The 14,380-nt window shown below is 43.9% G+C and overlaps 2 protein-coding genes across 2 annotated transcripts; both read right to left on the reverse strand.

The window, feature by feature from the left end:
* Positions 1-336: 336 nt before the first annotated feature.
* Positions 337-3,139, reverse strand: ctsl.1 (cathepsin L.1). The gene is made up of 9 exons (XM_076748465.1): positions 3,092-3,139; positions 2,548-2,652; positions 2,109-2,251; positions 1,802-1,999; positions 1,513-1,704; positions 1,127-1,292; positions 907-1,012; positions 506-609; positions 337-356 (listed from the first exon to the last, which is right to left on the reverse strand). The coding sequence occupies exons 2-8, from the start codon at positions 2,645-2,647 to the stop codon at positions 510-512; spliced, it is 1,005 nt and encodes a 334-aa protein (XP_076604580.1). The 5' UTR covers positions 2,648-2,652; positions 3,092-3,139; the 3' UTR covers positions 337-356; positions 506-509.
* A 6,463-nt stretch (positions 3,140-9,602) lies between these two features.
* Positions 9,603-13,615, reverse strand: vgll2b (vestigial-like family member 2b). Its single transcript, XM_076749212.1, has 4 exons — positions 13,529-13,615; positions 12,681-13,026; positions 10,286-10,732; positions 9,603-9,874 (listed from the first exon to the last, which is right to left on the reverse strand). Exons 1-4 carry the CDS (start codon positions 13,613-13,615, stop codon positions 9,831-9,833), a joined length of 924 nt encoding a protein of 307 aa, XP_076605327.1. The 3' UTR covers positions 9,603-9,830.
* Between the last annotated feature and the right edge of the window lie 765 nt (positions 13,616-14,380).

Raw genomic sequence — 14,380 nt, forward strand, 5'->3', positions numbered from 1 at the left:
TGGAAAATAGTTGTGGACAAACTAACAGATGCAGTCTCGAGAGCCATAGAAACACTGCACCGTTGATAAGCCACAGAGCATGAGTAAAGTCCCAGTAATATGATGGTGCACAGTAAAAATCCAAAACACTTAAATGTTTCTTCTTTTATTCCTCAATGCTAAACATTTTATTTCTTTACATTTATTTACAATCTGTATAAAACAGTGATTCTATTAAAAGTGCGTCATGGCACAGACTCTGCACTCTGTTAACTCCCAAGGAACAACATAAGGACATGATGCATAACTCGGTTTCTTGAAATCTATGAAATCAAAGTAAAATTATGTGTCGCTGTTCTCCTCATGAAGGAAAGGACCTGAAAACGCAATAAACATGAACAACAGCCAGTTAATGGACAATAAACTCCAGAGTGCAAACACACATTATTTCAGTGCAGAAGTTTAACTTCTTCAAATAGCATTTGGTCATAAAAGAAGGAAGCAAGGATGCTGAGTTTCTCCTCACCTGCTCAGACCAGGGGGTAGCTGGCTGCTGTAGCAATGCCACACTGGTTGTGCTTGTTCCTGGTCATCATGATGTATCCCTTGTTTCCCCATTGTAGGCCCCAGCTACAGAAACACAGCAATTACAAACAATATTCAGCTTCTCTTTATAAAACAGAATCATAATGGCCATATTAGTTACAACAGCGTGCAGAGAAATACTGATACTGACAGGAGTGAATGGTTGCAATTCATAGGGACAGGTAGTTTAAGAAGTTGACAATATCCTGAGTGGGTTTCACTTCATTTTTGACGCTATAAACAAGACGCCTTACTGCTGCTGTCTGTGAAAACAGCAACTCAGCCATCTGTCAGGAGAGCAGTCCATAATTTCAAATATGACAGACAGATGTGGGCGTCTACCTGTTCTTGACCAGCCAGTAGTCACGTCCGTTGTCAGTGCCGTAGCCCACAGCCAGCACACCGTGGTCCAGGTTTGCGCTGCTGCAGTGTGGCTCATCATACACTCCTGGAAACACACAAACCACAGACCAGACAGACAGAAGCACAGGTTAAGAAAAGAAGTATTTCTCATTTCTTCTTACCTTTGATGCAGAAGCAAGTCAGTGTTTTAAATTCTCACCTGACTCATAGAGCTGGAAGGACGGCTGAGAAGCATCAATGCCCACAGACACAGGTCCGACAGTGGCCACGGCCTCCTTCAGGGCGTCTTCATCACCCTGGCTCACGTCGACATAGCCTGTGCATTTGGCACCAACGGTCTCAGGCTTGTAACGGCACTGACCATCCTACAAACAGAAGAAAAAGCTCTGAGTTTTGTTGCCTGCTATACATTTTGTCCACAAGATGGCAGTATTGCACATCTCTTACATAGGGGGCCACCATGCTCAACACTGTCTGAATGAGCTGATTTGCATCTCCAGCTCTGCTTTTTAACATTATAATGACAGCTCTGACATTGCACAAGTCAAGATTATTACTATTTCAACCAAACTGCTTTCTGCTTACCACAGCCTCATAAGGGTAAGCATCCTCTGTGTCAATCCCTCCATTGGCCTGGATGTACTTGAAGGCATCGTCCATCAGGCCTCCCATGCAACCCATGTTGCCATAGTCACTGGAGCAGTCAACCAGCTGCTGCTCGCTCAGAGACACCAGCTTCCCAGTCTTCCTGAAGTTCTGACCCTCCAGCGAGCCAGTCTGAAAAAGATACAAGTTCATTTTAAATCAGAAAAAAATTGTCAAAAGCTTCCTGAATTACCAAATGAGAGGCCACTAACGTATTTTTTGCACATACTGCACTGAAGGCCCAGCAGGAGCCACACTGCTGCTGATCCTTGACATCGGTGACGTATCCCTTGTCCCTCCAGTCAACGGTGTTTGGCAGCTCAGTGCCTTCAGGCAGGCGGAAGAAAGTAGAGCCATGGCGAGGAAGAGAGGCGTTAAAGGAGCGCAGGCAGCCTTTGAAAATATGGCGTTTGTACTCTTCATTTTCCTGGTGAAGAGGGGCAAAATTGGAAATTAATAGGGTCTTCATCGAAATGGTGAAAGTTCAAATTCAAATGATTTCAGAAAGAATCGCATTTCTGTTTTCCATTGCATACCATGTCAGCAAAATAGGTCATGCCAAGGCGGTAGGACTTGATGCCCTCATCGGCCATGATGTTGTGCACCAGCACCAGTTTGCGGTTGTTGATCCAGATTGACCTGCGCTGAGCCTCCTCTGATGGAGAGCTGTAGGACTTTCCTGCCAATCAGAGAAGAGAAGATAATCAGAAGGAGAAGAGAGGAAAATTATGAATCAATTAGAAGAGATTTCCCTTCATTAGCAGACAAACGCGTATACTATAAGCTAAACTAAAGCTAAACCAAACATGTAGGCAGATCCCTTTACAAAAGACCTCAGGCGTGTGTGTTGTCATTGTGTTGTGAATGAGCACACACTGAGCACACAGATACTGTCTTCACAGGAAACTGAACAAGATCTACTGTACTTGACAACAGACCACAATGAAAGAAGCCTGTCTGACGAGACTCACTTACCAAATTTGAGTTTCCAGGCATGGAACTCCAGGTCTTCCAGAGAGATGCTGGCACAGCTGGCAACGGCCAGAACAGCAGCAGCAACCAGCAGTGGCTTCATCCTGACTGTAAACAGGCACACAAGCAGATAGAGCAAAGAGATGCCTCGTGTCGTGCAGGAAACCACACAGGTTGAGACTGAACTCTTTCACTTCAGTTTTGCTTCTCAAACTTTTTCTGTCACCAGGTTGGATGTGGCACGCACGCCACCATTGTATCCGCTCTATTTCCTGGTTTCTATTAATCATTCTTTCATCACTTTGGTTCTTGTCTTTTTATGTTTGTTCATAAATTAGTCAGCGTCTGCAGATTGCTGCAAAGGCTCAGGGTCCATGTAGTTAATAAAAACAGTGTTGTTCCACAGGGCAGCCATTAAATCTATAATCACAATGTGGTTTTGGTAACCTGTCTGTTTCTTCTTTGCATCAGTGCACCTGCAGTACAGGAAGTGTGTGTGCTTGTCTGTCTGTGTGTATGTGTTGTTGTTTGTGCTGTAGCTGCTTACCTGCTTCTATGTTGCTGTGTGCGTGGTAGAGTTTGAGCTACAACCACCTGTAGGTGATGCAGGGCTGTGGCAGAGAGCCGCTCTTATATAGCCGACTACAGTTATGACTCGCAGTACGTCCAGTCAGGTGGCTGTCAGCAGCTCATAAAGTGATAGAGTCAATCATTGAAATGGGGAACAGGGGAGTTGAGCCTTATGAGAAGTTTGTATGATGTTCTTTTGGGAAATATATTTTTCAACCTCAGCAAAACAAGAAACATCGGGCTCATGAATTACTCTGATAAACCTCTGAAATTTTTATGAGCACGTGATCGGTTACTCAGCAGTTTGTTCAGGAATCCAAACACATAAGGGAGAAGCACAGTGTGTGTGTGTGTGTGTGTGTGTGTGTGTGTGTGTGTGTGTGTGTGTGTGTGTGTTAGCGTGACGCTTTCATGTGAGAAACCACTGCTGAGATCTTGTGTTTTTCTCATTACAGTCACACTCTGATGGAGATTCTTCTGGAAAAAGTAAGACAGACATGCAGATATCTCATGTGTTAACGTGTGCTGTCGCCTGCCTGTTTTAGATGAAACCTGAGCAGCTCCGTTATGTCGCGCTGGAAAATGTGCGAGCAGCAAACGGAGGCGTTCTTATTTCTCGGATGCGTAGGTGGCACTTACCTACTGGAAGTTTGTTTGAGTGATTTCTATGAATTGTCCGGCTTTATTTGAATTTGCAGAACTGAAATTTTTTCTCCTTCTTTATTTAAACTGGAGACACAAACACACTGAACAAACCAATATTATGCGCACATTCCCACTAATATACTGAACGGTTTGCCTCAACCTGAATAGGTTGGTGGAGATTTTGAAATACCGGACACAAATACATGTACACACACACACACACACACACACACACACACACACACACACCAAACCCTAACCTAAGCCTAACCCTACCCTAACCTTAACACAAGTCTTCACCCTAAAACTTATGTGGACTTATGGTAAGTGTGACCATGTAAACAGATGTATGTATCCACAATGAGAGGAATACACTCACACACAGACACACAGCCATGTTTCCACCATTTTTGGGGACATTACATAGACTTACATTCTTTTTCTGGAGACTTACCCTAACCATAACCACTACTTGCCTTAACGTAAAACCTAACCTTACCCAAACTGTAAAACAACACATTATGCATGCAATATGCATACATAATGGGGACCCCCCCCCCCCCCCCCACACACACACACACACACACATTCTGATAAACTCTCCTCTACATATTTATGATTCTTGAGTGTTTCCAGAAGCAGTTCTTCAAGGTTTCTTTTCTGTTTCCATACACACATCACATCCTGCTTTCAGGTTTGCTGTAAGGTTTGATTATCTGTCATTGTCAGGAACACGAGTGCAAAAATTATTTAGCTGTCAGATACACAAAAGGAGACTGAGCAACAAGGAAAAAGCAGAAACCATTGCAACTACAGCATTGACTTTGTTTACTTATTTCACCAAAATGTGCATTCTTGGTCTTATAAACCACTTTCAACATATTGCATAAGCAGTACATTCATGCTCATTTTTCCATGGCTGTTCACTGGAGTTACGGATGTTGTAACTGTTGTATGACTGTCTCCTCACCCTCCTGTTGTTTGTCTCTCTGTTTGTTTGTCCGTCTGTCACAAGGCTTTCGTACCATGACAACAGTTAAGATCATAAAGATGCGGTGACGTGAGGAAAAACTGAGAGCTCAGCTGAAAGTTTACTGATGTCATTCAACTCGTCAGCTTGTCTCATGTTTCTGCCTGTTTGTGTCCAGTTTCTCAGACAGTTAGGCAGCCAGTAGCGTGTGTACACATGCTGGGTTGCCTCTAGTAAAAACAGTGCACATGTTCTGCCAGCTAATAACACTGGCACATGAATAAACGCCAGAGAACTGATGCTTTTAATATATCACAGCAGTTTTCATGTTCTTTTTTGATGGCGTTCCCAGAGCAAAACACAAAGCAAAAACAGAAAGAAAACAATTGACCAGTGGTGGTACGAGTACTCAGATCCTTCACTTTAATACCACAATGAAAATATATTCCCTTCCAAGTAAAAGTCCTGCATCCAAAATCCAACTTGAGTCAAAGTGCCAAAGTATTATCATCAAATTGATTTTAAATATCAAAGAAAAATGGGGAAGGAAAGAAGATAAAACAAAGTTCTGCTGCACAGATTTTTTTGTTGATTTTCCGTAATCTTTGTTCTTTTTTGCCAAGTGTTGAATACTTTCATCTCTTTAGGCTTCAATTTGTTATTTAAATGAAACAATCTGAGAAGTTTAGAGGGTAAATAACTCAAAAACATCTGAAATGTGAGGAGGTTCCCCAAATAGCTGCAAATAGATGCTGCCTTTTTATGGAGTCACATCATTAGCTCATCATATGCATTTTTATGTAGAGTCTTAATCTTTAAAGTAACTGGTAAGTACAGCTTTCAGATAAATGTGCAAAGCACTTTAATGTGGAGTGCAAAGTACAAAGTAGCATAACATGGATAGATTCAAGCAAAGTAAAAATACTCAAAATTGTACAGTGCAGTAAGTCAAAGTGATTAGTTACTTCCCATCAGTTGACCAGCTGCTCACTGCATGCTTTTCACCTACTTTTCAGTTCACTGAGCTCAAGTTTTATACTGAAACTGTATTTTTAAGAGCACGGCTGAATGTGAGTGATCCTTTGTAATGTAGCTTTTAATCCACACACTGAAAAAAAAAACACTGGATTAAAAATTGACCCAATGAGACGGTTGATTTAACCCAGTAAAGTAAAGTCAACTGAGTACTGCGTCTGTGCTGTACTGACTCCCACACTGGGTCAATTTTTAACCAGTGCTTTATAGTGTGTCATATAGGTGTGTGCCATAACTGGGATTTTGTGAAATGTGGTGAGAAATTTTGGCCTACGGTGTAAAAAGAGCAGCAAGTCAGGTGCAGCTTTATACAGGCATAAAGTTTGTGGTGTACCTAATGCATGATAAACCATTTACAAAAGCCGTCAAGTGACAGGTTCGCGTCACGAGTTAGCACAATTCAAGCATGAAAACCTCCTAAGTTCACAGATCAAGATTTGTGTGTGCAGATCAAGATTTGTGTGTGCTTGTGTTCATGACCTTGAGAAAGAGCTTGAAGTAGCACAAAGTAGGTAAGTATGTTTTAAATATTGGGGACTACATTTATGAGTACATGTGCATTTGCATCTGCAACGGCGAAACAGAAACCAACGCACTGCAAAGACGAATAGTTTCTGTGATTCCCACCGCAACTTCCACATTCTGCACCACATATTTTGGTTCCATGTCTTTGTGTTTTATTGGTCTCCTTCAGCTTGCACATGACAGTGACGACAGCTAGCTTATAGCTCTGGAAATGACACATTAACTAATCTGAAATGCGGCGCAGGGGCCAAAGGTCGGACAAATGTGTCTGAAATTAAGGTGAGGAAAACAAGCCTGTGTTTATTGCCCTATACAATCAGTATACAGGTTGAGTGTAGGTCATGAAGATTGAATAACGATAAACTGTTTATGACTTCAACATTAATTCAACTGAATGATCAAAGAGGCAAATATAAAATTTGGATCAGCAAACGGAAGAATTTAATATTTGCAAAACTGAGTCTTGATTAGGTTTGTTTTGCCTCCTTGTTACGATCAGACAGATGGTTCACACTGTGAATCCTGCATCATGTGACTTTTATCAATGATCGGTCTTATGACCCGCTGCATCTCATGTTGAATGTGGGTCATGTTATGCGGTTTGCCTTTACTGTGAAACATGACTCAATGCATGGACACCAGCATTTCCTCGGAAACCAGCTGTTGTCAGGAAATGCTGGTTAATGCTGGGGAAACATCACGCCCACTTCCTTACATTGAAGTCTTCCCTGCTGTGCACAGACATATCATGTCATGGAGGGGTTTTCCAAAACTAAATTTGGCTTGATTATGATCTTTGCATGCAGATTTTTGCTCCTCTGTCCAGGCAGTCACGCGGGTCTGCGGGATCTGGATCTATTAAGGACAATATTCCTGTACTATCAGTCACATGTTTGTCCATTTGATGATTATTATTCAGCAATATCCAGTTTGATTTACTGACATCTTGATTATTCAGTGAGTTACTCCAAATGAGGAAGTAAATCCAGTCATAATGAATATTATTTTGGGGGGTTAAAAAAAAACCTAAGAAGGTGTGAAATAAAGAAATTCCAACCTCTCTTATCTGTTAGACTGTTGCCAGACAGCCTGAAAACTAAAAACCATGTTTTCTCAGCTTCAGTGCTCAGTGTTACATCTCTTAACCTTTGGAGGGCAGAATATCTCTCACAGATTCTGGTGTGAAAAACTCTTCTGCAGTGTTATAAAATCACCAGGAGAGGGCAGCATTTCCTCAGGCTTTGCTTGTACGTAGTGTCTACCAATAAGTAAACACAGCTTCCACACCTTCAATTGTATGTCAGTAAAGGTAATCTACTGTGCTTATTCTATATGTTTGCTTTTATGTGATGTCTATTTTTATTGCTTTTATTCTTGTTTTAAATTTCTCTATAGTGACATTTTGCATGTTTTGTCTTCTTGTTTTAACTTTACTTGAATATAACATTCATTTGGTCTTGCTGCTGTTTGCTTTCAGTTACTATATTGCCTTACTGAGTATCCTGCTTTCGCTTTGTCAAAGCACTATGTAAACTCTTTTTTGAAAGATGCTATGTTATTATTATTAGTAGTAGTAGTATAAATAGGAGTAGTAGTTGTAGTAGTAGTAGTAGTAGTAGTACTTTTTATGCTGCTTCTTCTGGGAATTTAACAAGCTGAATCAACAGTTACTATTAATGCAGTGTAGACTTTGTTGACATCTTAGCGATATAATGTGACAATAGCTGTGGGTGCATGCTAACTATTGAGTCGATCCTGAAGGATCTGGTGTGAAAAGGAAACCCTCGGGCCCAGTGACAATACTGGTGTGAAACGGCAGTAAGATGCTTGGCATGGGAATCCGAGAGGGACGCTATCCCTGGTAAACTCTTCTAATTTCATTACTCTACATGTTTCCTCAGCTTAGAGCCAATCACATAGTTGGCGGCTCTCTAGAGGGGGTCACACATAACAGCCGCTAAATTGTGACAGTGGCCCAGACTGGCATACCTTAGCACATAATCTGATTATCGGATCAATAACAGAGCAACATTTGGTGCATAGCTGGGATGGCTGGCTTCTTCTCTGGTTACACATTGCTGGCATTCACCACTCGTTCCCACTTTATAGGTGACAAAGTGTGAATGCAAGCAGGAATTCAAATGGAAGGCCTTTTAAATAAGTCGAGTTGCCTGGCGTAACCTTGATCACATCTGGCTGCGCTACTGTCTCTGGGATTCAAACCGCTACTAAAATATCCCCACACTGATATGTAGTGTGTGTGAAGCAGAAACCGATCTTAAAGCTTCTATCAGGCCTTTACTGTCCCCCAAATGTGCTCTGCTCAATATTGAGACACATTTCTTGAAGCTAATATCAGTATTTGTCCTCTGGAAGGTTTTGCCCTTTGAATTTGTAGCTGCTATTAATAATACTACTTATAATGTTATGCAAGGTAAAGATTAGGAGATGTGGCATTTTATCATAAAAATATTTATTGACATCAAAATCTTCTTGGACACGAAAATGAGAAATGACACACAGAAAGAAAAAAAAAAATCAAAAAATATTTCGAAAGTCCAAATTCAAAACATCCAAGAATGACACCGAGAACTAAAATGGAACCATTGTCATCAAATTGAAAGAACACAATCTTTGAGCCTGTTCACAGCTGAACACATTTTTGATATGTTTTTGAGAAACGACCTTTATTCTCCACAAAAGATGCCTCCGTACACGTGAGTTACTCCTCCAGAATCACGGTCACCTCCGCCGCCTCTCGCTTTAGAAAACACAATAAACTGAATCACAATCATTTCAGAACACTGGCCTAACCAAACAGTTTAGAAACGCACATAAACACCAATAAATAGAAACACTTTATTTCAGAGAACAAAATGATAATAACAACCAAAAAAAAAAAAGGCATCATGATGACAGTCACAAAGCATAAACCGCCATAATTGCTGCTCCTGTTTATCGCTGCATGTTGCATTTGTGCGATGCAGATAAGTGGATGATGACGACCACCGTACCAACAAAGAACATGAGACAGAGATAACCAGGGACATTGGAGGGAATCCCTGCTTGCCGCTATTCATCCCTCTGTCCCTCCATTCATCCCTCTATCTCTCCGTCCTCTGCAAAAGTCTGATGTGATCCTGTCTTTCTCAGTCCAAACAGGTCACTGTGGCTCACACCTTGCCAAGGTCTGTGCTGCACCCGGAGAGAGAGAGAGAGAGAGAGAGAGAGAGAGAGAGAGAGGGGGCTGCGAAAGAGAGCAACAGCACAGATTACAGACAGTGACATGCTCTCGCTCTTCCTCTCTCTCCCCCTCCCTCTGCTTTATCTCCATGGTGCACACACGTCGACCTGGAGCAAGGCTGTATACTGGCAGGGGAGGCCGGGAGCAGAGAGAGAAGGGGGTGGATAGATGGGGATGGAGTGTGCGTGTGTGTGGAGGTGGGGGGGGGGGATAAAGGGACACGCTGCTTCAATAGCGGAGCAGGTCCAGGGACTAATTGGATCAGGTAATGGCTGGTCAATGTGACTGAAGGGCTCGTTAGAACCAGTACAGCTCCTTGCCTTTCTTGTGCTGCTGGAGGCCTGAGAAAAAAGGACAAAGAAACAATGAGGAGGACAACAGCGAACAACAGAACACAGGTTGTCATGGAGCCTACTTTTGCCAAACATCCTGGTTTAGCGGGGGGGGGTGGAAGAGAGCTTCTGTGATGATTATGATGTGGCGTGCGTGCGTGTGTGTGTGTGTGTGTGTGTGTGTGTGTGTGTGTGTCAGTGGCAGGGCCCAAAGTATTCAGCGTCACATGTATGTGCATCTGTGCATGTGTTTCCTACAGAGGGTATCACAAAAAAATGAATAATTTGCCATTTGTCTGCACTTTTTATCTTTGACTTTCATATCTGGTTTGATTAGAGACATTTTCTAAACTCTAAATAAAGGAACACTTGTATTGTCTGCACAGGATTTGCAAAAGCCTGATGTGGTTTAGTGGTTACCTGCATCCATGTTGAGTGCCAGCGTCTGGCTAACGTCTCCTGGGGGAAGCAGGCCGGGCCAGGAGGCAGTGGGCTCCAGCTTGCTCACCTCATAGTGGCTTGGCAAGGTAGGGAGATGAGGTGGCCTCACTGTGGGCATGAGCAGGGGCCCGTAGTGGGGCTCCAAAGCCGACGGTGAGTACAGTTCATGGAGGGGCCGCGGTGGCCCGTAGGCTTGGGCCTGGGGATATGCCCAGCTCTCTGGTGGGTGAGGATGGGAGTGAGGATGAGCGTGTGGGTGAGGATGAGCGTGTGGGTGCGGCAGGCCCGGGTGCAACCCTGATGTGTAGGGGTCCATGGAATAGGAAGGAGCGCCCGTCTCACAGTGGGAGCGGCTCTGAGGCGAGGAGTAGTTACTGTCCCAGAAGGAGGGAGGGAAGCTTCGTCTGCTGCTCGGTGAAGGGGTATCTAATGGGAGAAGGAGGCGGAAAGGGGGAAGGAGGATAAACAACGGTCGGATTTAGGCCAAGTCACACACAGTTGCACAACTGTCAAGTGAAACACTTGATTTATAGAGACAAATGCACAGGCTGGAGCTGTGCAAGAGGAGCAAAACGTAGATGTCACTCACATGACTGCTACACCCTCTGGCCCAGATATCTTCCCTATTGGATCATACTGTCACACAGCCCTAGCCCCAACAAGACACAGAAATAAACACAACCACGTTCTAGCAGACAGAGGGACAGAGAGAGAGAGTGACAGAGAGAAAGGTAGAAAGAGAGATGTCCCTATATCCTGCAGTTCTATATAAGGCAGACGCTCTGACCTGGAGGGAGCCCAAGGCTCACAGAGCCTTAAATCACTCGCTGTGGTGACATCTCTCACTCTCATGTCAGCCCAGTACTTCTGAAAGTCTCACAACCCACTCATGTACACACGCACACACACAGACACACACACACACTCTGACACGCAACTCTGGCCCTGTGCTAGCACCCGCCACCCCTCTCCTCTGTCTCCTGCACCCCCACCTGTTGTTTTCTCTGCTCCCCCCTCTCCTCGCCCTTGACAGAATGTCAGTGAGCCATTATATGTTTTTAGCAGTATACTTTTATATTTAGATATTCCTCTGAAAACAGACACCATGCGGCACCCCGAGAGGTAGTGTTTCCCTCTGCCCCTATCGCACAGACCACAGCGTATATAAATCTGACCAGCAGGCAGTCAACTGACTGAGCAACCATTGTGGGGCAAAAGCTGGAGCAAGAGTCAGAATGGCAGCCGCAGAGGCGTTTGAAGGGGATACGCCGGCGAGGCTGTGTGCTTACGGCCATGTATAAACATAGCATCTGTTGTGAGGCAGGAAGCGTGTGTTAGTGCCGAAATGAAGACGTCCGACTGAAGTAGAAGAGACTAACAGCAACAGCAGAGAGACTAGAGGCTATAGGCCCTACATGGATATCCAGGAGACGACTTTGGTGTCTCTAGAAGATTTGAAAATGACTCCATTTTTACTTTGCAAACAAAACAAATGAAAAATATAAGCATCTAACAATGCTGCTGATTTGAGAGATTATTTGATGCTTTTCAGAGTTAATTATGGAATATGAGGATGTGTTTTGACTTGTACAACAGTTTTATTGTAATTCACAATAGCTTATGAGTCCCAGCAGTGTCTCCGGTAGCAAAGTTGCCAAAGCATATCAAATAAAACCATGCAATGCCTAACATTCAAAAGTTCCCCATAATAATTTTTGGATTCCTGATTTTTCACAGCAAAACCTAAAAAAATCTACACGTGCATGATTTCTCTTGTTTTTCTTTTAATTGTTACCCTAATTAGAGTCAAAGAAGTCCCTCTTGACTGCCAACAGCTCCCGACCTTCATGACCTCTGAACCCCGCTCCCTGACCTCTCCAGGGACAACAGTCCCAACAAGCACCTCTTCAGTCATGTCACCTGATCACATCACCTGTCTGACGCTCTGCTGTGCTCTGCAAAACTGTCAACGCACGCTGTGTGGCCTCAAAGGGCAAGACACCCACAAAGACAACTGCAGCATCTGTGCTCGCATAGATAAAAGGAAAGTATGAAACTGCAGGGATGTAGTGAATCACAAAATCAACCTAAACTCTTTTCAGGCTGGTGCAAATCTTCTTGAAATATATATGTTGTAAAGGCTGTCAACCATCAAAATACATGATGATTGTGTTCTTTCTGTTCACGCACTGAACATAAGGAATAATGGAGATTGCTCCATGGAAGGTAGCCAACTCGAATCTGTTGTTTTGTCGCTGCATCATAATTAATGGACACTATACTTTTCTGTAATTACGGACATGAAGACATGTCCAAGATGACTGCATGTGCACTGAACGTTTGCTTTACTTTCACAAGGATAGGTGCAGTATACCTGTGCCCTGTTGGTCTGATGCCCGCCGTTTGCCCTCTCCATCCATGTAGGTGCTGAGGGCCCTGGAGAAATGCTCATCCACCACACTGCTGATGTCTCCCTGGTAGTAGGTGAAGAGGACACAGCGGGAAGTCAGGTACTCTGCCTCAGGGGCCTCCTGCTTCTCCTTGGGGCCCTCCTCTGGCCTCAGAGCCGCAGGCGTGTAGGAGGATGACGAAGAGCTGGATGAAGATGAGGAGGAAGTTGATCCTCCAGGGCCTGGGCCCCCAGACATCCCCTCGGGACCCCTGGGAGTGTCCATAAAATCCCGGCAGTGAGAGGAACTTCTGCTCAGACCTGTGGGAGCCTGGGGAGGGGGTCAGAGGAGAGGCAGGGCAGTGGGGGAGGAGCAGGGACAGGGTTAAGACAGGTGTTTCAGAGGACAGTTCTGGAGCTGTCTATGAGACATTTTGACATAACGTTTTTTTATGTGTGCGTGTGACAGCACTGGCATGTGTGTAAAGGCGAGCGAGCGGACGTGTGCGCGTGAAAATATGAGTTTCGTGGGTTCTGGGCTTGGTAAGACGCACACACACACACACACACATACACACACATATCACATATATATATAGAGCCTAGGCATATTCCTAAATGACAGTTTAAATCAAAGGAATTCTTACATTACGAACATTAAAAACACTTGACGGCATTTCCATCAGGTTATTTGCTTTTACGCACAAGCTGCATAAACTAGCATAAACTAACAGTTGCACCTCACCCCAGCGCCTCACCTCCATCTCCCCGCTAACACTGGAAAAAAAAGGAGAAGTATCAAGGTAAAATTTAAATATTTGCTCACTTCCTACCTGTAAGGTATTGATAAAAGCAGGAGCGGTCGGTGCGTACGGTGCGTAATGTCCATAGGCTGGGTACATAACATCCAAACAGCTCATGGTAAATGAGCGGTGTCTTCACTCTTCTGTGGAATCCGACCTTGCTGAGAGAGAGAGCGACAACATTACGGGGGTTTCGCCGAGGAGAAACTGGCTCGGTGGTCGCTGATCAGTGTGAAAAAGCTCTTGCCAGACTCTGCATAGTCACTCCAGAAGGAGCGCACCTCTCCGCTCCCTGTGTGCGCCACAACAGCTGCGGCAGCAAAATGTGGTGAGGTTTATGGAGCAAGCATGTGGGTGTCCTGTCCTGTACATCTCTGTGTCAACCCCTCCCACCTTTGCGAGGCAGGACCTCCATCCCCCCCATCACCACCACCAACACTCCCACTATCACACAACATCTATAGCAGGTTATTGATTGCACACAGCAAACGGGTTGTTTCCTTTGATGTTAAAAATGAATCTGCCAAAAGCTGTAATCGTGGAAAGCACATGATGGTTGCCTAAAGTGAAGCAGTAAATCTTGTCAAAGTCTCGGATGGAAAAAAATTCCATTCAGATATAAAACATAAGATGAAGTGGGGGGTTTCTTTGTTGTTATTATTGTCGTTTTTTAGAAAAGCTGGAAACAACGTGGGGCTTATCATGCCTCCACAACTTCTTAATCATGGTGTAAAATAAAGGTTAAATAGAATGTCATCCAGTTACACAAATAGATTTGGATGAAGTCATTGAGCTTTATAACCAGCCACACGACAATGAGCACATGATACATGCGATTCAGTGACTTTTTATTTCTTTCCATGTACTGCAGATACTTGAAAA

This window comes from Chaetodon auriga, chromosome 14 (genome assembly GCF_051107435.1).
Source record: "Chaetodon auriga isolate fChaAug3 chromosome 14, fChaAug3.hap1, whole genome shotgun sequence".
NCBI classification, from domain to species: Eukaryota; Metazoa; Chordata; class Actinopteri; order Chaetodontiformes; family Chaetodontidae; genus Chaetodon; species Chaetodon auriga.

Coding starts and splice junctions, on each gene's coding strand:
- ctsl.1 (XM_076748465.1), bottom strand. CDS start 2,647: ATGAAGCCACTGCTGGTTGCTGCTGCTGTTCTGGCCGTTGCCAGCTGT. Junction 1,705..1,801: donor CCTGCTGGGCCTTCAGTGCA/GTATGTGCAAAA, acceptor TATCTTTTTCAG/ACTGGCTCGCTGGAGGGTCA. Junction 610..906: donor TACTGGCTGGTCAAGAACAG/GTAGACGCCCAC, acceptor GTGTTTCTGTAG/CTGGGGCCTACAATGGGGAA.
- vgll2b (XM_076749212.1), bottom strand. CDS start 13,615: ATGAGCTGTTTGGATGTTATGTACCCAGCCTATGGACATTACGCACCG. Junction 13,027..13,528: donor CTTTTATCAATACCTTACAG/GTAGGAAGTGAG, acceptor CCCCCTCCCCAG/GCTCCCACAGGTCTGAGCAG. Junction 10,733..12,680: donor ATCAGACCAACAGGGCACAG/GTATACTGCACC, acceptor TTCTCCCATTAG/ATACCCCTTCACCGAGCAGC.